The sequence below is a fragment of the Sceloporus occidentalis genome, unplaced genomic scaffold (genome assembly GCF_023333645.1).
Source record: "Sceloporus occidentalis isolate IW3139 unplaced genomic scaffold, rSceOcc1.0.p SCAF_9, whole genome shotgun sequence".
Lineage (NCBI taxonomy): Eukaryota > Metazoa > Chordata > Lepidosauria > Squamata > Phrynosomatidae > Sceloporus > Sceloporus occidentalis.
The window spans coordinates 916597-940231 of NW_028316989.1; the positions used below are offsets into that span (position 1 = coordinate 916597).

General features: G+C 46.7%; 1 protein-coding gene across 2 annotated transcripts in view; it reads left to right on the forward strand.

Annotated features, from left to right (window-relative positions):
* The window catches only part of ADD2 (adducin 2), a 45897-nt gene extending 22611 nt beyond the window's left edge, over positions 1 to 23286 (forward strand). Inside the window, exons 2-15 of one of the 2 annotated variants that reach the window (XM_089539043.1) lie at positions 4806 to 5027; positions 5604 to 5739; positions 7032 to 7183; positions 7560 to 7640; positions 8209 to 8358; positions 8536 to 8679; positions 8911 to 9009; positions 11940 to 12116; positions 12226 to 12483; positions 13618 to 13737; positions 13886 to 13975; positions 14251 to 14407; positions 15313 to 15429; positions 16744 to 23286. In XM_089539043.1, the coding sequence (XP_089395169.1) occupies positions 4848 to 5027; positions 5604 to 5739; positions 7032 to 7183; positions 7560 to 7640; positions 8209 to 8358; positions 8536 to 8679; positions 8911 to 9009; positions 11940 to 12116; positions 12226 to 12483; positions 13618 to 13737; positions 13886 to 13975; positions 14251 to 14407; positions 15313 to 15429; positions 16744 to 17042 (2160 nt within the window). In that variant the 5' untranslated portion in view covers positions 4806 to 4847 and the 3' untranslated portion in view covers positions 17043 to 23286. The remainder of the gene's footprint in view (positions 1 to 4805; positions 5028 to 5603; positions 5740 to 7031; positions 7184 to 7559; positions 7641 to 8208; positions 8359 to 8535; positions 8680 to 8910; positions 9010 to 11939; positions 12117 to 12225; positions 12484 to 13617; positions 13738 to 13885; positions 13976 to 14250; positions 14408 to 15312; positions 15430 to 16743) is intronic. The other variant, XM_089539044.1, reaches the window with a different exon arrangement.
* The last annotated feature ends 349 nt before the right edge of the window (positions 23287 to 23635 follow it).

A 23635-nucleotide genomic window follows, 5' to 3' on the forward strand; every position in this document is an offset into this window, starting at 1 on the left:
TAGCCCTAGGGCTCAGAAGAAGGGCAGTTTTGGAAGCCATTGCATAGATAAATCTACTCATAGTAAATCTACAGCGCTATATAAATAAAGCATAATAATAATAATAATAATAATAATAATAATAATAATAGATGCAATGTCCTTAGTCATGTGTGTCCCTGGGCTTGGTGCTGCCTGTGCCAGCCAGAAGGTCTTGAACTTGCTTCCCAAAGCTTGCTTTCCCTGCTATACTGGGAAAACATCTTGCTCTCACCCAGAAGACGATGCCCAGAGAGAGTTCTGCCAACTTGCATTACATCTCTGCTGCTGCCTGCCTCCAATCCTGAGGCCCACAGAAGGACTCTCCTCCCATAAAAACCAGCTCCTTGCCCTCTTCAGTGGGCAACTTCACTTCATCCCAGCCCTGCCTCTGCTGGCTGCATGCCACCATTAGGTTTCCAGAGCCCATGTGCCGGATCCAGTTCGTGAACAAATGCGTCTTGAAACCCCAGACGGCTCCAGAATGTTTGCAGTGTTGTTGCAAACTTGTGTGCCTTGCCCAGCCATTTCATTACGCCTTGAATTGTCTCTTGCCTGTGACTCTTGTCTGCATGTTCTTACCGGTGTGTGGTTGTTTTCCTTAAGCACCACACAGACAGAAGGCTATTAATTTTGGCATCCTTGGCAATGGTCCCTTTGAGAGAGTGTGTAGTAAGGATGAGGTTTGCTCTCATCAAGCAGACAGGGGAGACACTGCCAAGCTGGTGAGAGGAGAAGACATAGCATCGGCCATTTGGGACTCCTTCCCATCTGGAGACTTTTGGGGGGAAACAGGGGCATGGGACCCAAGTGAGGCTGTGTTTGGAGGGCAGGATGAAGCTGGGTTGTTCCCTAATCCAAGCCTGTGCTAGGCATCCTGGTGGCCAGCTGCTGATTCTGGGAGGGAGAAGATGCTGCATTTGGTTGACCATTTAAGAGTGGGTTGGGGTCTTTAAATCAATGCTGGGCTGGCTCTTAGGACTGATTCCAGGCTCTTTGGGTTGATGCCAGGCTTTTGGGACTGATGCCAGGCTCTGAGGACTGATACAAGTCTCTTTGAATTAATGCCAAGCTCTTTGGTTCAATGCCGTCGCTCATCCTCTTCTCCTTTTATGTCGGCTTTGGACTCTGAGCTCCTGAGTGTATATCCACACTGCAGAATTAAAACAGTTTGACATCACTTGAACTGCCATGACTCTATTTTGCAAAACCCTGGGATTTGTAGGCACCAGAGCTCTCTGATGGATCGGACGGGCTGAATACCTCGCCAAACTTCAAAAGGTTCAGGCACCGGTCCTGGACATCTGGGAATCTTATTCAGGTTAGATATGAACCAGGGACCATCCTACAGAAGGGACTGTTTCCTACACTGAGAGAAAAGGAGCAGGCAGACAGCTTTTTAAAAACAAAACAAGCTCAAACACAAATTACTGTCATCGCAATCCGGATCAGGAAGAATGTGCACACACAGCTCTGTGTCAAAAAGCCACGCACAAAACAAGGCCTTTGCCGGCACAATTCCTCCGGCCGTTCGCTATTGTGCCGAAATTTCAGGCCGTTCTGCTGCCTCAACTGCTAGAGAGAGCTTTTCTGTAAATACATTAATAAATCTATTTCATCTTCACTATGCTTTTGCCAGGACACGGTTTTGGGTGGAAATGGTTTACACTAATGCAAAACCATATGGGAAGCCACAATTCCAACTCAAAGTCTGTTGTTCCCCCCCTTTTCCCTATCTTCTTATGTCTTCTGAGGTAGAACTGAGAAGCATGGCCATGTTAGTCTGAGAAATCAGGATGCAAAGGGATCTTTTAGCACCTTTGAGACTAAGGTCCAAAACACACTGCAGAAATAATCCAGTTTGAGACTGCTTTAACTGCCCTGGAATGAGTGTTAGGGAATCCTGTGGATTGTAGTTTATGGTGGCACTTCTCTGACAGAGAAGGCTAAATGTCTCACAAAACTACAGCTCCCAGAATTCCCTAGCATTGAGCCAGGGCAGTTAAAGTAGTCCGAAACTGCATTATTTCTGCAGTGTGTTTTGGACCTCTCTGAAAGAAAGAAACTGGTAGCACAAACTTGAGTCTCATCTCAAAGGCATGGAGTGGAGGAAGAAATTGTAGCATGCAAGTTACCAAATGCATCTGAAGAAGCAGGCCTAGTGGTCTTGTGGTAGATGCCTGGGACACGCCATTGTCTCTGAGGTTAAAGGTTTGATTGACCTTGTTCTGTACCTCCTGAGCATGATGCACTAAGTGCCAAAAGCACCTGCAGTAACAGCCACTGCCACATCCCTTTGGACTCCTGGCCATTAGCTGAGTGAATGTGTCTTCTGCTCGACCGAGTGCTCCGGATGGATGGATGGATGGATGGATGGATGGATGGATGGGGAGGGGGATTGGGTGGTTGCATGCATGCAGTTTTGAGGGCAAACAAAGCAAAAGAAACTGCATTCAGTCCCCTGTCTGTTCTCAGAGGCCCCTGGAAGTTTGGGGAGCGAAGCTGCAAAAGTGAGTGCAGCAGGGTTCATACGATTGTGCGTAAAACTCCAGTTCTCCCTGAGCTTTTGTTTCAGTGGCCGCCAGCCGATGTGGATTTTAACAGTGCAATCTGGAAAGGAAACAGGTTCTTAGCTTCCTGAGAGAGAGAGACCTAGGAATAGACTGTGGCCATGCTTTGCTGTTGTTTTTTGCTTGCAGACATTTCAACATTTCTTCATGGATGAAAAGAACTCGTAAAACTAAAAGCAGGGGAAGTCAAATGCATCAGTTTTTCTTATCCCTCTTTGGAAATCTCCCTCCTTGGGTACCAAACAAGGACCAGTGTCTGAGACTGGGGCTCCCAGCAGAGCCTGGTTTCAGAGCAAAGTGGAGAAATCCCAGAGTGAAAGCATCGTCTTAAAAACCTATCTGTCTTTCTGTCCCTGCACACTTTTTTTGCAAGGACCTTGTTTCCCATGAAATCCCTATGTGTGCATGTTCCTCCACAAAATGATTCCCAAACTGTGAATAATCTTTGAAAATGTATTTCAATTTGCACCATTTTCAACAGCTTCCTCGCAGCAAAGCAAAAAAGGGTAAAATGATTCATTCTTGCTGGAGAGGATGAAATTCATGAGGATCTATGCATCCCTAGCCCTGGGCCCTGTGTCTGAACAGGGGCTTTCTCAAATAAATTAACGATAGAATGAATGAATGAATGAATGAATTCTCTGCCGGCTGAAAGGCAGGAAGGCTTTTCGAGCTTCTGAGTGACTTTAATCCCACTCAGATCTTTATTTTTAGGTTGAAGATACATCAGAGTAACTAGGCAACTGGGAATGATACCATTGCGTTCTTTGGGAGTGGGAGGCAAGCAGAAAGCCACACTTTTTATGGGAAGGTTGGGAGAAGTCTTGAGTGAAATGTTCACGGTTGGATCCCTGGGCTTTGGAAATCCACAGGAGAGGAAGGTGTCAGATCAAACTGATCCCAAGATCCCCCTGAAGCAGGAAAGTAGAGGAAAACATAGCAATCCTGGCTTGCTTCACAGAGGAACATTTGGCCCCTGGACCCATGCAATTGCCTAACCTTACATTCTTCATCAGTAGGTAGCTGTGCAATCCAATAATACCTGAAGGGCCATACATGTCTAGCCCTGCTTTGTGTATTTGTGATGCATTTTCTTTCTTTCTTGTGTATTTGTGATGCATTGTCTCAGCTTTGGAGACCAGAGATGTAACAATCTGGATTCTTGTGGGTTTCCTGCTCAATTTCCCCTTTAACAGTTCTTCTAAGGTGAAAAAATAACAGATTTGCACTCCCTTTGCCTTCAAATGACAGCCCTGGAACTGTCTCATTGGTGGCAATTAAACATTTTTAGCACTAAGAAGCAGGCAGAACTGGGAATAGGGGCCGCAGCCTGTAATTTACAGCCAGGGCTTCCTGTCATCCTGGTGGCCTTAAGAAGCGACAATTATTCGGTGACTCGGTTTTTTCCTTCCCTTTCTGTGATTTTTGGGTGTGTACAAAATCCCCCAAGTGTTGCAAAGAAGAATCTTCTGACATCAATTGCCAAATTCCTTTTGGGAGGTGGATGGGAGAGAGGTTGGAAAACATAGAATCATAGAATTGTAGACTTGGAAGAGAACCCAAGGGCCATCCAGTCCAACTCCATTCTGCCATGCAGGAACTCACCATCAAGGCATCCCTGACAGATGGCCATCCATGCAGTAGGGGAAAGCCCTAAATTTTGCATGGAATTGCAAGCGTGGAATGTGCAAAGGAAAATGCTTTCTGGCTGACGATTACGTTTCTTTCAAGGACAGTTTCTGTGGTACCCGGGACCCCAACCTTTTTTTTAAAATTCCCCAAAACCTTTTGGCCCCAAATGTCCCTTGAGTCATCTAATCCCATGTTAGACCCAGCCACTGTAGACCCATGAGAGGAAGCTTCCTCCCCACAATAGAAACAGTCCAAATAATACATGGCAAAATTTTCCAGATGCCTTCGAGACAAAAAACAAACAAAAACCCTTTGCAATGTTTATGATTTTGGGCGAGTCACGCTCTCTCAGCCTCACAGGAAGGCAATGGGGGGAACTTCCCCGAACAAATCCTGCCAAGAAAAGCCCATGATAGATTCGCCTTAAGTCAGAAATGACTTGAAAGCACACAACAACAAACCCTTGATCAAATGATCCAGTCTTGACTATAAGAATGAATTTTATAACTTCCAGCTGCTGTCTGCATAATGTGCCATTGGTATTAGAGCATCATGAAGAATGTGCCCTTCCCTGCCTCCTTGCAGATCCACAGAAGAAGGAGAAGAAGACCACATCTCTGTCCAAAGATGAGCGAGGAAACCATCCCGGAGGTCTCCTCTTCCTTGCCCACCCAGAGCCAGAACTTTGACCGCTTCTCTGAAGACGACCCGGAGTACCTACGCATCCGGAACATGGCCGCTGACCTGCGCCAGGATTTCAACCTGATGGAGCAGAAGAAGAGGGTCACCATGATCCTGCAGAGCCCCGTGAGTAGCTCCCACCTTGCGGCAGTTGGCCCAAAATGTCCTTCCATTCCTTAAAACATTCCTTAAAAACTTTCTGTTTTAAATGTCTCTCTGAATAAAAAGGTTTTAGCTTGCCAGGACAACAAGGAGGGCCTCATTCTGGCCTCCCTGGTCAAGGAGTTCCAGAGACTAGAGACAGCCATGGAAAAGGCCCTCTCTTGCATCCCCATCAATTGTGCTTGTAATGGCGGTGAGACCAAGATGATCCAGGCTCCAGAGGGATCCAGTCTGCCAAAGAGCCTGGACCAGAGGCATTTAGGGCTTTATAGCTCCTAACCTGCACTTTAAATTATGCCCAGAATCATCCGTTGCCCCTGTTTCTCACCTGCCACTTGGTCTTCCTTCCCCTAAACAACTGAGCTGGACATATACATTGTGATGGCCCTACTCTTAGTGGAGCAAGTGTCAGATTCATTCCTGAGAATCCCTCAGAAGTTCCCAACATGAGAAAGACCCAAAGAGTGCCACCAAGCTGAACAAAGGAGGGCTCAGCTTGGCAAAAACCAGCATGGTTCAGGATGTCTGTGGTGTCTTCAGTCTTTCAGGGAGGAGCTGGAGAGCCTCATCCAAGAGCAAATGAAGAAAGGGAACAACTCCAGCATCTGGGCCCTTCGGCAGATTGCGGACTTCATGGCCAACACCTCTCCTTCCGTCTTCCCCACGTCGCCTTTGAGTATGTGGACAATCTTTTCAGTCTCTTGCATGGAAATGTTTGGGCTCCCAGGGCTTTCTCTTTTCCTGAGATGACTAGGGATGACTCCTTGCGATGCCATGGGAGGCAGACTCTGGTGATGCTACAAAGTTGGTGTAAAGAGGCGCAGCCCTTGTTGATGCCAGTCTGCATCATATGTAGAGCACAAACCACAATTGCACCAAGGATGCAATTCAGATAAAAAAACACCAGGTCTAATGAACATAATACACACATACACACATATGTGCACACTTTTCAAAGCAGTGTGCTCTCTTCCTGAGATTTCTTCCCCTTGCCTTGGACACCAGAGAAAAGCCTAGGGATTTAGGAACCTTAGCCTGCAAGCATGTTTTCCTTCTCCTCTCCTTTCCTTCCCACTCTCTCCTGCCATCCACAGATTTACATGAGTCTCTCATAAATATTCACCGTATCATCATCACCGATGTATGAATCACAGCCCCCCATGAATAGTATCTGGAGCTCTATGTACTGCTCAACCAAAAACAAGACACAAAAACTGTTTTTCAAACCCTGAGATGGGACCCTTTCACGCTACACAGACATAGTGCTCTAATTCCACTTTAGTGCTATAGTTCCACCCAAGGAATTGTGGGATTTGTAGTTTAGAGTGGGGTGCTGACAGTTGACAGACCAGAGAGTTGTAGTTCCTCACTAAGCTGCAAATCTCAGGATTCAACAAAGTATAGCCAAGGCAATGAAAGCGGAAACCTAATGCTGTCATTGTGTTGGGTGGGAAAGGGTCCATGGTTTTCTTTGCTTTTGCCTTCAATTTTTGGCAATCCCTGCAGCCCTTGGGCAGAGAACTAGCCTGCAGATCCAGCAAATGCATCCCACACAAATACCTGAATCATCATCAGTAAGGGCCAGGAAAAGGATGTCTTGAGCAGTCTAGTCCTCCCTGGCTTTGTCATTGGACTCCTTTTCTATTGATAAGGCTGACAGGAGTGTAGGAAGCAGCAGAAATGGAGAGCATCTTGGGCCACACTGGGATAAAGCGTAGTGTGACTCATTCACAAAGCATGGCTCATCTCCTGAGGAGAGCACAGAGCTGGTCACCAATCCAGCTTTGCAACCATGATGTGGGTGGGGGACAGGCAATGGACAATGGGTGTGATAACAGGGCGAGGGGCACCTGGTACTAGGAATGGAAAGGATATGGATGGTGATTTGCCTCCTGGTTGGGGGAGACTTGCTGTTTTGGGCTTGGTTTGATTGAAGGCTGAACCCTCCTCTTGACCTCTCTCTTTCAGACCTCTCCACAGTGACCCCCATCAACGACCTCCATGCCACAGACTCTGCAGTCCTGGCCAAGGGAGAAAGGCTCATGCGCTGCAAGCTGGGCAGTGTCTACCGTCTACTGGACCTTTATGGCTGGGCACAGCTCAGCAGCACCTCTGTCACGGTGAGGGACCCCTCCTCGGACCCCATTACAATTGGCCCTTAACATGTTTAGCAATTGCTGAGTGCCCAGTCCAAATAAAACTAGGCTCCTTACACTTTTTTTCTTGCTGTTGCTGTTCTAAAATCCCACCTTATCACCTTTGGCTTGAGACAGGCGACTGTCCTTTGGAAATGCCAATCTGGCACATCTTTACAATGAAGAGAAGGACTCAGTGGCAAACAGATGAATGCATGGGGACATTAGGTGGCCAATGGGCAGACAGTAGTTGTGGGGGAAGCAGATGGAAATCCTTTCGGGGGGATGAGATCGTCATTCACCGTTCTCTCTCTTTCTCCCCTTCCTTCCTTCCTTCCTTCCTTCCTTCCTTCCTTCCTAGCTGCGAGTCAGTAAAGAGCAGGATCATTTCCTGGTTTGCCCTGTGGGCCTGTCCTGCCATGAAGTTACAGCTTCTAGCTTGGTGAGTACTCAAAACTCAACTGGTTCCACATAAAAGAATGACAATATCTTAGGCCAGTGACATAGCCGGGGGGGGGGGGGGGTCCATGGGGTCCGGACCCCCATTCCAAAGCTGCACTGGAATACAATGAACGGCGTACATGCTGCCACACCGCCATGCCCAAGCCCCCCTTCCCAAAATCCTGGCCACATCCCTGCTTAGGCACTGATGGCAACAACGACACCAACACACATTTTGTTCAGGCATGGATGTGTTCCAGAGGTCCCAGGAGCCATTTCCTGCCCATCTTGTTCTCACTGACATGACCAACTCCTTCTGGCAAAACTGCATTGTGTACATTTACAGTGCTATAGAAATAAACTATAATAATAATAATGCAAGATACAGCTGTGAAGCATGACTTGTTTTAGGTTTTGATATTTTTGGCAGACTATATGGCCTCTTCAAGGCCCCAGAAAAGGAACAATGACCCCCAGTATCCCACCCTTCCCTAAGGAGATCCTATCACTCCTTTTCATCCACTTGGACTTCCACATCCCCTGTTCCTTTCCCTTTTTTTACTCTGCAGATCAAAGTGAACATCCTTGGGGAAGTGGTAGAGCAAGGGAGCACCAATTTTCCAGTGGATACACAAGGATTTAGCCTCCATTCTGCCATCTACGCAGCCAGACCTGACGTACGGTGCATCATCCATCTGCGCACACCTGCCACCGCTGCGGTAAGGAAGGCCATCCATCTTGCTGGCAAGGCAGCAAGAGTGAGGAGACTAGGCACTCCTTGGGATTTGCATCAACCCCTGAAAGCTGATCCACAGACAAACATGTCAGGGGTGGACAGATCTATGAAGGGCTAGACTTGGATACTGACCTTTGTGTCTCCCTCACCTGCCTTCCAGGTGTCTGCTATGAAACATGGCCTCATGCTGATTTCCCATGATGCGCTGCTGGCAGGAGAAATGGTGTATTTTGACTTCAATGGTGAGATGGAGGAAGAAGCAGACAGAGTCGAGCTGCAGAAGTGTCTTGGACCCACCTGCAAGGTTAGGACCAAGGGACGTTCCTTGACAGCCAATTTGGACTGTGCTTTGGGCACCATGATGCCTGAGACTTGCCTTGGGATGTAGACCTCTGAGCTGAGGGTGAGCTCCATGTTTTGGGAGTCCTTGGAGCAGCATGAGAATGACCCTAAACTGGAACAAATTCACAATACAGCTGCCAGCATTTGGGCATTTTTTCCCAATGGGATTCTCCCTTTCCGGTTTTCTTGGCAGGTCTTAGTGCTGCGAAATCATGGCCTGGTGGCTCTTGGAGACACAGTCGAAGAAGCCTTCTACAAGATCTTCCATTTGCAGGCTGCTTGCGAAGTACAGGTGAGCAATGGATGAAACACATGCGCACAATTTCACTCTTACTTACTATATCTCTGACAAGAGGGACAAGCTCAAGACCAAAGGGTGCTAGACCATGCTCCTTGGGTGCATCTGCACTGTAGAAAGAATGCAGTTTGACACCCCTTTAAGTGCTCTGTTTCCATCCTATGGAATCCTGGGATTGGTAGTTTGACGCAGTCTTTAGCCTTCTCTGCCAAAGAGTCCTGGAAAGGCAAAGACAGCTTGTTCTGACAGTTGGAAATGTTCCCCTGGAAAGTGATTCTGGAGCAGAGGATGAGGGGAAGTGTGAAGAAAAGGTGCTCTAGATGGCAAACTCTGAGCATGGCTTGCATTGTCACTGGCTGCCCTCTGCTGGGGCCACATAATGCGTCCACCATGACCACAGTCCGGGGAAAAATCGCAGAGGACATTGCATGCATGAGCTTATATGATCTCTGATCAGCCCTTCTTCTTTCTCTGTGCAGCCTGGCATCCATCCTATTTCTTTCTTGGCCAAGTTACACAGTGATTTGTAGGATTCCAAAGAATGGAACAGAATTACTAAGCAGTTATGACTGTAGCTAAATCCTTCTGGTGTTGCAGCTCAATACCACTTTGGCTGCCATGGCTCCCTCCTTGGACATCTCAGGATTTAGAGAAGTCTCTTCTAGGGAGCTTTAGCTTGTTGCCCTGAACTACAGCAGGGAATTCATTCTCTTCCCCAAAACTACACATCCCAGGATTCCATGGTAGGGAAGCAGGATAGTTAAAGTGGCACCAAAGTGCTGTGACTGCATTCTTCTGGAAACATTGGGGGTTGCACAAAAACACAAAAGGGGAAAGGCTATACATGTATTTTTGCACAAATCAGTTCACAAAAACATTTTGGGATGTGCAAATACCAGGCAAAAACTGAGCAAATCTCTTGTGTTTTGTGTTATTCTTCATGACCAGATTTTCTTAAGTGTCAGGTAATCCATTTTCATCCAGGAAATAATGAATGGTGAAATATATTTATAGATAAACACACACATACAATCCCATCTTTCTCACACACTCATACACTGCTTTTTTCCTTCTGCCCCCATTTGCACTTGGTCTGATGATGATGATGATGATGATGATGAATTTTATTATAAATTTGATTTCTTTCCCCCTTTCCTTGAGGCGGAGTAAAGCACATTAAAACACAATTAAAATGGCATAAACCCACAGTTAAAGTGCAGTACTATAAAATCATTAAAATACACTGATAGGGTTCATGTAGAGATTAAAAAGTCATGACTAGATAAGTGAAAAGTGGGATTTTGCACAGGTTCAGCCCCTGGGCCCCAGTTATTGTTGCCGGCTTCTCGCTGTTGCTCTATTGTCTGCCCCTCTGAGCGTCACCCTAATTCTTCAGCCGGAAGAAACTAGGTCAGCCATGTGCTGCTGGCGCCTGGCATGGATGTGCCATCTTCAGGGGAAGGGCTGGCATTACAGAGGCAGTACCAGGCTCTTTCTTCTTCTGCATTCCTAGGTGATAGCAACAGCAATAACATTTACATTTCTAAACCACTTCATAGAGAACTAGCACTTCCTAAGCAGTTTACAATCTGTAAGCCAATTGCCCCCAACAAGCTGGGTACGCATTTTTCCGACCTAAAAAAAGATGGAAGGCTGAGTCAGCCTTGGAGTCCTGTGGGATCCAACTCTCAACCTTGTAGTTTCAGGACCAGCATTTAACCAGAGAGCCACCAGTGATCAAAGAAACCAGCTGGTGGTTCTGGTGGCACTTCGGTGGATGGCATAGGACAGTGGTGCCACCCAATGCAATAACTCATGGTGTCACCTCTCCCGCCATTGATCTCCTCACATACCAGACCATACAGAATCCTTAGAAATGTTTTTCATATAGTCTTCTTATCCACAGACTTGACACCCATGGATTAGTGCTTCCGCATATGGCAACTCCATTGTTTTAAATGGAGGTGCATGGCCATGCACACATTGCATTCCCATAGGAAGGAATGGGACTTGAAGTCCCGTGTTTTATGTTATCCACAGTGTGTGTGTATGCGTCCAGAATGGATCCCCCATGGATACGGAAGGATGACTGTATTAATGTTAATCATAAATCATAATTCTCTTATATCACTGAATGTAATGGCAATACAGTGGGATCTTGTTATCCGCTGGAGTTTGGTTCCAGGATGCCCCATGGATAACAAAATCCATGGATGCTCAAGTCCCATTAAATATAATGGCAGAGTAAAATGGTGTCCCTTATACAGAATGAAAAATCAAGGTTTGCTATTTGGAATTTATACTTTTTTTTAATATTTCCAAGACGCGGATGCTTGAATCCGTGGATAAAAGATCCGTGGGTAAGGAGGGCCAACTGTAGCTGTGACATAAAACAACTAGCAAAAGTAAAATCATACCTTTTAAATTCCAACGCCATATGCACAGCCTGTATTTACATGCGCATAGGTTCAAGCGGTTAAAGTGAAAATTTGGCCAGATTTGATGTTTTTGAAGAAAATTTTAAAATAATTAAACATTTTAATTGTAAAGAGTTTTTCATTTTAATTGCAAACGATGGGTGAGTGGGATGAGAGGCGAAAGGAGCGAGGCTGGCGTTTCCGCTATCTGGCCTTCCGCTGCTCCAGGAAATATACAGAGCACTCCCCAGGGACCTTGACTTCTGTCTTCAGATTTAATTAGCAAACCCATAACATTAACTAAGTCTGCTTCAGAATGCATTCACAGCAATGGATGGCTTTCCAAACACTGTAAGAGAAACAAATTCCTTTCTCAAAAGTCACCTTCCAAGCTCTGGTTGCACTGTAACATCATATACACCTCTCCTTCCAACCAGGTGAGAAGGTGGAGCGCAGGTGGTCCAGAATGTGGTCTGATTTCTCACCCGCTTCTCTTGCCTCCTCCAGATTTCGGCCTTGTCCAGCACAGGCGCCACAGAGAGCCTCATCGTCTTGGAACGGGAGAAGCACCGGCCCCATGATGTTGGCTCTGTGCAATGGGCGGGAAGCACCTTTGGCCCCATGCAGAAAAGCCGCTTGGGGGAGCATGAGTTCGAGGCCCTCATGAGGATGCTGGACAACCTTGTACGTCTTCTGCAAGTGGGGAAGCCCTAACGCATTGGGTGTTGCGCTGTTGGAGTCCTGGGTAGCCATACAGATGTGTGTTCATGTCTCCCTTCTTTCCCCTTAACAGGGCTACCGGACCGGCTACGCATACCGCCATCCCTTTGTCCAGGAGAAGACCAAGCACAAGAGCGAAGTGGAGATCCCGGCTACCGTCACGGCCTTCATCTTTGAAGAGGAGGTGGCCCCCATCTCCACCCTCCGGCAGCATGCCCAGAAGCAGCAGAAAGAAAAGACCCGCTGGCTAAACACTCCAAATACCTATCTGCGGGTGAATGTGGCCGAGGAGAGCCAAGGGATGGCTGGCAGCCAGAGAACCAAAACCACTGTGAGTGAAGCATCCATCGCTGCATCCGTCCTTGCAAAGGCTTATGTACACTTGCATTCTTATGCGCATAAGACTTACAAGGGGTTCAGTCTATTTCTCTCTCGCTCCCTCTTTCTCTCCCTCATTTCCTCCCAAACTGGGTTTGTTCTCCCAAAACTGGGGTAGATTATTCATCCCCTTGAGGGGCCTTTTTCTACTCAAACTGGGCTTGTTTATCCCCCAGACTGAGCTTATTTTCTTGCAAACTGGGCTTGTTTTCTCCCCAAACGGGGCTTGGTCTTCCCACAAATGGGTGCATTTTTTCAATAACTGGGCTTGTTTTTCCCAAAATGGAGCTTCTTTTTTCCTATTCTGCTATTTTCCTCCAACTGGGATTGTCCTTTTCTTAACTGGTCTTGGCTTGTTGTTTTGCTCCAAAACTGGACCAAAATGGGCTTATTTTCCCCCAAAAGCTGGCTTGATAAAAGCAAAACTGGCTTGCCATCCCCTAAACTGGGACTCATGGCAGACTCTCCGCTCCCCAGTTTGTGGGCTCTCTTTCTTACAAAGCAGGCTGCAGACTGGGCCATCAAACTGGGAATAAAACCAAACAGGCAACGTGGATTTTATGCATCTGGACACTTCCTCTGAACTGATACTGAAGCAAACTTGCCACCCTTGAAGTCAGAAGCACCAAATCAATCCCCGGGCTGTTTCATGGCTATTATCTGCATTGTTTTATCCTTGTTAAAGGAAGTCTCTTTTTGTTCTCCTTAGCAAAACTCCTTCCCTAGGGAGGCCACGGATTTTTGTTCCCTAAAATAAAAGATGTCTATTTCAACAAGCTTTTGAAAGTGGAAGGTATTTTTTAAAATGAATAAACAAAGGGCTTTCAGGAGGACGCAGTGCTGCTTTTAGCTGCTTTTTATACGTATAATGGAAATGCTTTAATATTATTGACAGTTTAATTGCATTTTAACATTAACTTAACGTATCTTGGCAACAGGATATTCGTTTTATATTGCAAAGGAACCTTAGTTCAGGAATCTTAGTTGTGGAAAATGTGGAACATGAATAAAGATCATAACTGATGATGATGATGATGATGATGATGATGATGATGGTTTTTCTCCACTTTCTTCTCACCCTATCCAGTGGATGAAAGCTGATGAGGTGGAAAAATCCAGTAGTGGAACACCAATCCGAATTGAAAACCCAAACCAATTTGTGCCTCTCTATACAGACCCACAAGAAGTTCTGGAAATGAGGAACAAGGTACTTGTCCACTTTCTTGTCTGTTTGGTGCAAGAGAGAGAGAGCACCACAGCTCCATAGACCAGTATTGCACTCTCTTCCTTCCTTCCTTCCTTCCTTCCTTCCTTCCTTCCTTCCTTCCTTCATTTCCTTTTGTTTCCGTTTGCAGATTCGAGAACAAAACCGCCAGGAAGTGAAGTCTGCAGGGCCCCAATCCCAGCTCCTTGCCAGCGTGATTGCAGAGAAGAGCAGAAGCCCGGTACTTTGTTTTCACTTTTAGCAGATATAAGAAATCTGGAGGAAAAGAGTTGGGGCAATGCTACCCTTCTCAGCCATTGGGAGGTTTGATGCTCAATGGCCAGGTATGGATTAACCCGCCTCACAGGGCTGGCATGATGATTAAAAGTGGGCAGTCATGTATACTGAACAAAGTCTGGGGTACAGAAGTGGTGGATGATAAGGCCCCAAAGTCTTTCTTTGCCTGCAGTGTTCTTGCTGTAGTTACACAGCGCCTGTCTTGCTCTTCCATTTCAGTCAACGGAGAGTAACTTGGCTGACGGAGAGGTGAAAGACGAGGTTCAGGCAGACGCTGTTCTCGAACCCGAGCCCCCGAACCCGTTCAGCCAGCTCACAGACCAGGAATTAGAGGAATACAAGAAAGAAGTGGAGAGAAAGAAGTTGGGTCTTGATGGTAAATATCCCAAGATGGTTGAACATGGCTGGATTGCTGCTTGAGGACTAGAACACAAGAGAAGTGAAGGATCACCATCTATTTCCACATGAGCACCTAAATAACAACTGCTACTACAACAACAATTTATTTCTATCACACCTCTCTGATAGAATTGAGGAAGCTTACAACAATAATAAAATTAATACAATATAAAAATAAATCCCATTGTCCCACTCCTTCCTTAAGCAAACAATATGATATTCCATGGAGATCCCCAGAAAGTGGGGAGACACTTCTTTTTTCATCAACTGAAAGAAGCAGGAGAGTAGTGGAATATGGAGGGGATGATGGTTTCAGCTGGAAGCTGCTAAGGAAATTGAAGATGTCCTGATGAAACTGTCACTCCCAATAATGCATGCATCCATTTTCTTGGTTCTGCTGTTGGTCAACAAGACTTGCAAAGCGGTGAACAGAACTTGGAAGAGGCACTTTTTGTGCTACAACACCCCAAATCCCTGGCAGGGGTACTAGGGGGATTGTTATCCAAAAAAAGGACTAGAATAGATGTATTGAATCAGTGGGGTCTGCCTATTTGTGTCCACTGTGGATTCAACAGGTCTACTCTAGTTGGATTCTATGGAATCATAGAATCATAGCTGCCTTGAATCTTGGGATATTAATGCAATAACTAAATATAAATAAAGTAAACATAGAGTTAGAAGGAAGCCCAAGGACAGTCCAAATCCAGCCCGCTGCCACACAGATCGCCATCCAGCCCCTGTTTAAGACCTCCAACGGAGGAGACTTCACTGGGCCCTCCTTTAAAATGATCCCTAGAGATGCATGCTGTTTTGGTTTTCTTTTTCAAGATTTAGCGGTGCATTCATTCTTCCTTTTCTCCTTTTTACGCCATCCTTGCCCAGGTGAGAAGGACACCAGCCTGGAGGAAGAGGTGACTTCTTCAGTGACCACCACAGAACACAGCCCCAGCAAGCCAGCGGTCAAAAGCCCACCCATGTCCCCCTCCAAGTCTTCGGAAGGTAAGACCAGTCCTGGCAGGGCTTCCGGCGATAAGCAACTAAGGCTGCATCCATGCTGGAGAAATAGCCCGGTTTGGCACAGCTTTAACTCTTTCTGGCTCAAGGCTATGGAATTCTGGGAGCTGGAGTTTATTGTGGGCCCAGAGCGGAGCACAGCTTTTCAAAGCCCTGCTTCTCGGTCTCATGCCTACTGTCAAGGGCCCTATGCCCAGAGGGCTTGTGCCAGGCAAACGTTGCACAAGGGTCCAGTCTTGAGATGTGATTTTCTTCATCTGAGGATGGATGGATTTGTGGGCCTTAGAAATGCCTTAGAGCTGTAAGGCTTCTTGTGGCTGGGGAGGGGGCAGGTGTTGTGTTGGCCATGTCTCTCTATGTGCGCATGTCTTTCCCATTGTCTCATTGTGCTTCATTGTGTTTGGCGTGTTTGTCTCCACAATGTCTCCCTTTCTCTTTCCATGTGTTGCTTTCATCTAAGGAGTTGCCTCTGATTCTGAATACTTGTCAATGTAGTAAGTATAGAGAGGCTGTTCTCTCCGTTCCCAGCTATCCCACTTCCTTGGGTGGGAAGGGGGGCTTCCTTTTGTCTCTTTCAGGGCCAGGGGAGCCATTTCGATGATTCCTCCACCCGCTTTATTGTCGGAGGCAATGGCTGGGTGGAGAACCCACTCTGGGAATTAGTCTGAACTTAAAATCAATGCTGAATGTGCGTGGGTAAGATAGGGCTCAGTACATCAGTTTAAATTTTGGACTATATCTCAAAGCGGCTCCCCACTGGCAAGAGGGCCATTGGCTGCCCCTTGAAGGTCTTCATGCAAGGAAGGGGTTCATGCAAGACTAGACACCCCATGCTTTGCATTAGAGGGATGCAAAGAGTATTCACAGGCCAGATTCCTGCAGAACTGCCCCAATATTATTTATTTATTTATTTATTTATTTATTTATTTATTTAGACCTATAGAATCAACCGTGTGTCAGCAGATAGGTAAAACCCCACTGATTTTTGGTGGGTCTCCTCTGTTGGGGACTAATAAGATTCAGGCCAAAATTCATTACAGGTGTGACTTGCCCAAAGTCACCTAGTGGGTTTCATGGCTGAGCTGGGATTTGAACCCTGGTTTCCAGAATCATAGTCCAAAGATCAACCCATAACACCACACTGGCTCCAGAAGTCCCTTACCAAACTGCAAATCCCAAGTTTATAGGATGGAGCCATAGCAGTTAAGCTACAGTTGTGCAATGTGGAAATATCCTTAGGTGAGCTTTTGTCTGAAAGTCATTAGTGGCTCACATCCCATTTTGTTTCCTTTTGGAAAGGTGGGAAGAAGGTGGACAGTGGCCAGACGCCCGCTGACCCCTCCGCAGAGCCTGAGGCAGCAGTGGTGGTGAACGGCAAAGAGGAGGACCAGACCGTAGAGGAACTCCTTAGCAAGGAGCTGAGCCAGATGACCACCAACGCGGACACAGATGCCCCTAAAGACAAAACTGAGACGGTCACCAGTGGCCCTGTGTCCCCAGACGGTTCTCCATCCAAGTCTCCTTCCAAGAAGAAAAAGAAATTCCGGGCCCCCTCCTTCCTGAAAAAGAGCAAAAAGAAAGAGAAGGTAGAGTCCTGAGTTACTCCTTCCTGAGTAACCTCTTCCCCTCCTCGTCCTCCTCCTCCTCCTCCACCTCCTCTTACCTTCTGCCACTCTTGCTGCAAAGTCATGGGAGCGATGGGGAGATCAGTCTCCTTGCGATGGCGTATCTTTGGATGGCAACCACTTGGAGCAGAGTTGAGGGGCCAGGAATGGATTTGTTGGCCTTTGGGGAAAGTGACATGGTTTGTAAGACGTTCTTCTTCCTCCTCCTCCTCTTCCTCCGCCACTCGTCCCCATTCATCCAAGGATACAAGGGAGAGAAGGAATTATGTTCTGCTCTTCTTCATGCACCGTTGAAGGCAGAGCATCAACCACTTCCGATGCGTCTCTCTCTTTGCATGGATGCTGCAAGCCATTGAAGTCCTGCGGTGGGACCTTTCCCGCAGGCTGCTTGATGGTACAGTCAGGTCGGAGGGAGGGAGTCGTTGTTTGGAAATAACATTATGCACGGTAAGCAGAGGAGGGGCTGAAGACCTTCCTGCTGCTGAAGTTGGAGGGCACCTCCCTAGACATTTCTTCTTTTTGGATGCTTGTTCAGACAGAGGCTGTTTGCCACCCTTTGATGGAAATTCCTCTGAAATGGGGGTGGCACTATTGCTGCAGGGCGGCTGTATGCAGAAACCTTTGGGATTTCTTTGGTCACATGGACCAGTCAGGCACCTCCAACGAGGGCGATGTGGCATCTCAGTGGTTACACCGCGAAGGTGGCACTTGACCGGTGTCACTTTCCTTGCTGCGTCTCAATATGGCATGGCTCAGTCTTGCCACAGAGTAAGGCTGGGTACAATTAAGGGTGGCAAAGGGGAAAGGGTGAGATTTTATCCATGAGGCATAACCCACTGGAGAGTCCTCCTTGAGGTGACACTCATGTGCCTCTCCCATTCTTTCTTTTTTAAAAGTATGGAGCTTGAGCAGGAGAACTCCCCAAGGGTTTGTGCCACAGGTTACTCAGCGCTGGGGTTGCACCACTTGGATTTTCCACCAGGATGACTCAGGTCAACCCAGGTCCTCCATCAGGTTTACAATCCAGAGCAATGTAGGGAATTAGCTCCGTTGCCCAGGCAGAACCATCCCTTGAGTCTGGATATTTTTTATAAAGAAGAACCTGATCAAATGTTGGTGCTGTCACACCCGGCCCTGGCGCAAATCCCACTCCTGCCTGTGCTTTGCAGGTTTTGGGATGCAGTCCCTGCCGTCTCCAGGAGGTGAAGGTATCAGGGCTGAGAAGCATTTGAGTGGCTACCATTTGGCTTTATGGATCAATGATGACTCCGTATGGGGCAGCTTTCCGTGTTTATACAGTGGTGGTCTGTAGCTTCCCAACGTACTGCAAGCTCCAAAGTCTCTGTCCAAGGTTCTGCATCATCTCTCCAACGTAAGTTCAGAACCTTGGATAAGTTTTTGTTAAAACCCAGGGTGCATCTACACTGTAGAAATATTGCAATTTGACACCGCTTTAACTGCCAAAGCTCCACTCTACAGAATCTAGGGAACTGCACTTTTCCAAGACATCGGCACTCTTTGGCAGAGAAGGCTAAAGACCTTGTAAAATAGGATGGAGCTGCAAAACTTAAACTGGTGTCCAGCTGTACTATTCCCACAGTGTGGATGCACCCTTGGAGTGGATTGACCACCTCCTGGACATGGAAATGACCAGACACCAGCTTGGCTGGTGATGGTCAGACTTGTAGGATGACAGACCTGGCAGGTGCCCAGCTGCAGGATGGCAGCCCCATAAACCTTTCCATGCCTCCTGCTCAGCACTGCCATTTGATCTTAAATTGCCTTGCTAGTCCAATGCTAAAGAACAACATAAGTCTCCACTAAACAATCATTAAAAAGCAGGTGCAAACCTCTAGTACGCAAAGTCAGGTGTCATGGGTCGGGTCGGTCGGGGGAAGAAACAAGATTCCCTCAAGTTCCACCTGCATTGCATTTAAAATATAACTCTTCACTTCAGTCACATAAGTGCTACTTGGCGAGTCCGGAATAATATTTAAAACACACACGCACACTGCCAGTCGTAGAAGTCGTGTCGTAGTAATGCATAGTACTTAATAATGCCAACGGAAAGCTTGTGTGAGTTAACTTCTCACTTACTGCACTGTTATGGGATCCTGTCACACTGCGAGGCGTTTCCATAAGTGATTATTATATATAACTTTGGCTGCAACTGTAAATTTGCTTCAAAGCGCCGTTTTGGATGAGAATGCGCTTTTCTGTGTCAAAACGGCCCTTTCTCTGCTCCTCGTGTTGCGGTGGCTGAAGCGATGTGGCTGTGGCCAAGTGCAGTTTTAACCCCATGTGCAGCTGCAACATAGATAGGGATGTTCGGCCTTGGAGGAAGCTCACCTGTGCTTTTTGAAGGATGATGTGCAGGTTGTTGGTGGATGCAACACTATAAAAAGAGGCATCTCCCTGTATTTGTCTCTTAGGGGAAACCAAATTTGCTCTAGTCCCATGTGCAGAGATTTCTCTGAATAACACATTGAAGACCAATACACACCAAAGAAAGGAAGGAAGGAAGGAAGGAAGGAAGGAAGGAAGAAGGGAGTGGGCAGGCAAGTGAACCCACCACCTTCCTGTCTGGCTGGTGAATTTCCCATAATGCACCAGTGGCCAACCATCACCAGAAGCCAGATAGTGAACTAGAGCCCTCCTACACCATCTTCCCCCCTTGGCTTTATCCAGCATGGCACTCCTTGTTTTCCTATGCAAGAGGGCTTACTTGCAAGTAAACATACAAATATGGCAGCTATAGCATGAACATCCCTTTGGGCACAATCCATAGTGAAGTCCTCTTGGAAAAGACTGGCTGAAATGGGGGCAAGAGCCGCTTAGAGAAGAGTAGCTCAGCTCAGTTTCTAAACCTAGCAAATAAATACACCCAGCAAGTTATGCATCCCATATCTGAGCCAAAATGGATGCTTCTTTTATCCTGTCCATTTGTGTGCATACCTCTCTGTGTGCATGCATGCACATAAGGAGTCTCTCGGTGCATTTCACAGCTTTAATACCATTTGCTGATAGAACAAGCAATCCCATTCTTCCTAGCTGAGTCTCACCTAGGAGAGGTTCCCTTACCTCCTTGTACCTCAAAAAGTTATATTGGTGCTTTGCATACAGAGGCTCACTTCTCTCTCAGAAAAAAAGGACCAAATCCACTCATTTTTCTCACTCGGCAACTGAGGAAGAGAGGCAACCGATCCTTTAGGACTAGACCAACAGCAGTTTTTAAATATATAAATAGTAAGTGACCAGGGATGCCCAGCAGTTTTGGAACTGCTAAAGCAAACAGCATCTCTGGGTTTCTTTTGGTGCTTCCACAGACCAGCTAGTTGTGTTAGATCATGTGGCTTAAATGACATGCAGATCCATTGCTGGAGGGCCAGCGATGGCTTCATATTGTCCCCTTCTGCACACATCTTATGTTTCAGTCTAGTTCTCAGGAGCACTTATGTTTTCTGGCCAGGTCACAGCTGGGTATGCAAAGGGATTGCTCTTGGATCAATGCAAGGGGCTTAATCCCTGGTGCCTCAGAGAAAGTGCCCGGCTGTCATGAGCAAAGCCTAGAAAACATCCTTTGCGATCCTTTGTCAGAATTTAAGAGTCATAGTTTTTTGTGGGTTTTTCAATGCCAGCCCCAGATGCTGACAAAATGTCAGGAATAAACTCTTCTAGAACATGGCCATGTAGCCCCCAAACCCCCAAAAAACTATGGATGCCGGCCATGAAAGCCTTCGATTCACATTAAGAGTCATAGTGCAGAGATGGAACTTTTTCCAAGCTCTGCTCCAGAGTTTCCAAATTTGCCGCCACTGGGTACTTCTTTCTGAAACGCAACCAATGTGTTAAAATACTTTCTCAGTTTAAATCTTTAAAGTTACCTGGCGGTCTTGCCTTCAGAGGTGAGGCAACCAGCTGAGGCAGCAAAGACTAGGAGCAACAGTTTGATCCAAATGGAGTTTCTGAAGCATGCCATTTAGGAGGCTAAACCCCAGAATGGACTCTGTACTCCAAATCCCTTCCCATTGCCTTACTGCCTCCTACTAGGACAACTTAAGACTGTATTCGCACTCCAGAAACAATCCAGTTTGACATGACTTTAATTGCCATGGCTCCATGCAATGGGAACCTGGGACTGGTAGTCAGTATTGGCACCAGAGAGAACTCTTTGACAAAGAAGGTGAACTGTCTCACAAAACTGCAAATCCCAGAATTCCATAGCACTGAGCCATGGCAATTAAAGTGGTGTTAACCTGTTGCAGATGCAGTCTAATCTGCCAAAGAACACAAGTGGGAAGCCCAGGTTGCTTCCATGCCTAATGGGGCCATTGTAGGAAAGGCAGTCTGACACATCTGGAGGCCACCAGATGCAGTGCACAACATCCCAACATGGAGGAGCCCCCATGTGCTTAACCCACCATCATGCATCACTCCTGTGGCTCTGTTGTGCCCCATTGATTGAAGAATAGCAGGCTGTGGAGCCCTCTGTGCCTTTTGGTTCATAGCATTTCCACAAGAATCACTCAAGTTAACGGAGAACAAAAACTCTCGCCCCGACTCTGTAATTTCACAATATTAACAGAGTAATTATTCCATTGATAAGCAGACATCTGTTTGTAGAAACTTGGCTCCAAGTAAGCAGCAAGGCATGGGCCACTCTGTAATTTCTCTGCAAGAAGCCTGTCATTATCATTGCAATTATGCCGCTGATCGCTGGGGAGTCTCTCCCTCCGGAGAAAACGGGGCTGGTTTCCTGGCAGAAATATGGTGGATCTGATCTCTCCGGGGCTGAGACTGGAGGAAATGGCAACTGAGAGAGATATATTTAAGTCCTAAAATGGCAAGGTCTCACTTGCCTACTTTTGAAAGAGTTTAGCTCCTGGTATTACAAAAACGGGGAGCATACATTTGCTTGCATTCAGATCCAGTCTCCGGAAAAGTGCTTTTTGGACGAACTTGGTGCAGAAATAGGATGGTCAAGAAGGTGTCAGTGTCCAGTGGTGGCCAATGGTTCATATGTTGGCTGGATGGTAAATCCTTTAAAGCGGCATTCCAAAATGCTCAAACTATGGGGAGAAAGAGTTCAACACAATGTACTGAACTGGAAAGTTCGGAGTAATATCTGAAGCAGATTCACCCACAAACATGGAAGCCACCAGCCATCACTGGCATTAACTCTTCATAGGGAAGACTGCAATGGGGCAAGAGGCTGGGGAAGACAGAGATCACAGGATGCAAAGGGTAAGAATAGTTGTGCAACAAGTTGTGCTTCCTCAGAGGTTGTGTAAACGTGCTCCTCAGTGCAGCCCATCATCCCACAAAACGCACACTCACACGCACAAGGGCCTTCGTTCAAACATTTTGGCCCAATAGGAATGCTAATCCACCATTTTGCAACGGGGAGTAAAATTGGTGGCCCTTGCACATCTAGTTGTGCAAGTGTGGGATCCAATGTGTAGCTAATCTGGGTGTACATATATACATTGTGCAAAATGTGCGGAGGAGTTTGGCCTATGCCTTCAGTCCTTTTCCCTGGGATTTTAACCCATCTGATAGAGGGATCCACCAAAACCTGGCTTTAGGCTTAGCCCACACCAGGGTTGCCTTGGGACCCACAGATGTAGGAAGGATCCTAGGCTGAGCTGAACCCTAGATCCCTTAGGATCCCTGGCCCTTTTTTGGCTGTTCATTAAGGGAGCATCAGAAAGAGAGGGCTGAGGTTTGCCAAACTATGGCTGCATCCACACTGCAGAAATAATGCAGTTTGGCAATGCATTAAGTGCTATGGCTCAATGCTGTGAGCTCCTGGGATTTGCAGTGTATTGGTGCACCAGAACTCTCAGACAGAGAAGGCTAAAATAGCTCACCAAACTACAGATCCCAGAATCCTATAGCATGGAACCCTGGCATTTAAAGTGGTGTCGAACTGCATTACTTCCGCAATGCGGATGCGACCCAAGTGAGCAGTGTACACTTTGGCGCGAACCAGAGGTCTGAACCCACAAAGGTCTCCTCTTTGCTTTCCCATTTGACCCCAAAAAACTGGAGCCATCCATGGCCCCCGAATGAGGCAGAAGGGAAAGAAAAGAGTAATGATGCTCAGCATTATGGGCCAGGCTGCTGAAATTTAAATGTCTGTGTCTGACAATCGTCGCTTCAAAGTGCTATTTAATGTCACCCCTTGTATGTATGTGTATATATATATATATACACACATATATATATCTACACACACACACACACATCCCACACCTTTGTGTTTGGCCTTTGACTGATATTGTGAAGTTTTACCTTTTCAGGTCCTAATGTAAAATACTTGCTCTCCTGCAGCGTAAAGACTCTGTGCATTACTACCCCAAAAAAGCCTGTATTCTCTTTCTTTCTTTCCTTCTTTCTTTCTTTGTGTGTTTTGCCACTTTTTCAGCAACTAAGAGGAATCAATGGTTCGTTTGGACTTTTATACCACTTATACCTTTGTCATATTGTACGCCGGGGCTTTCTATCCCTTTCCATTTTGGACTCATCTTGCGGCCTTTGAGAGAACCGTATGCGCCGAACGCCAA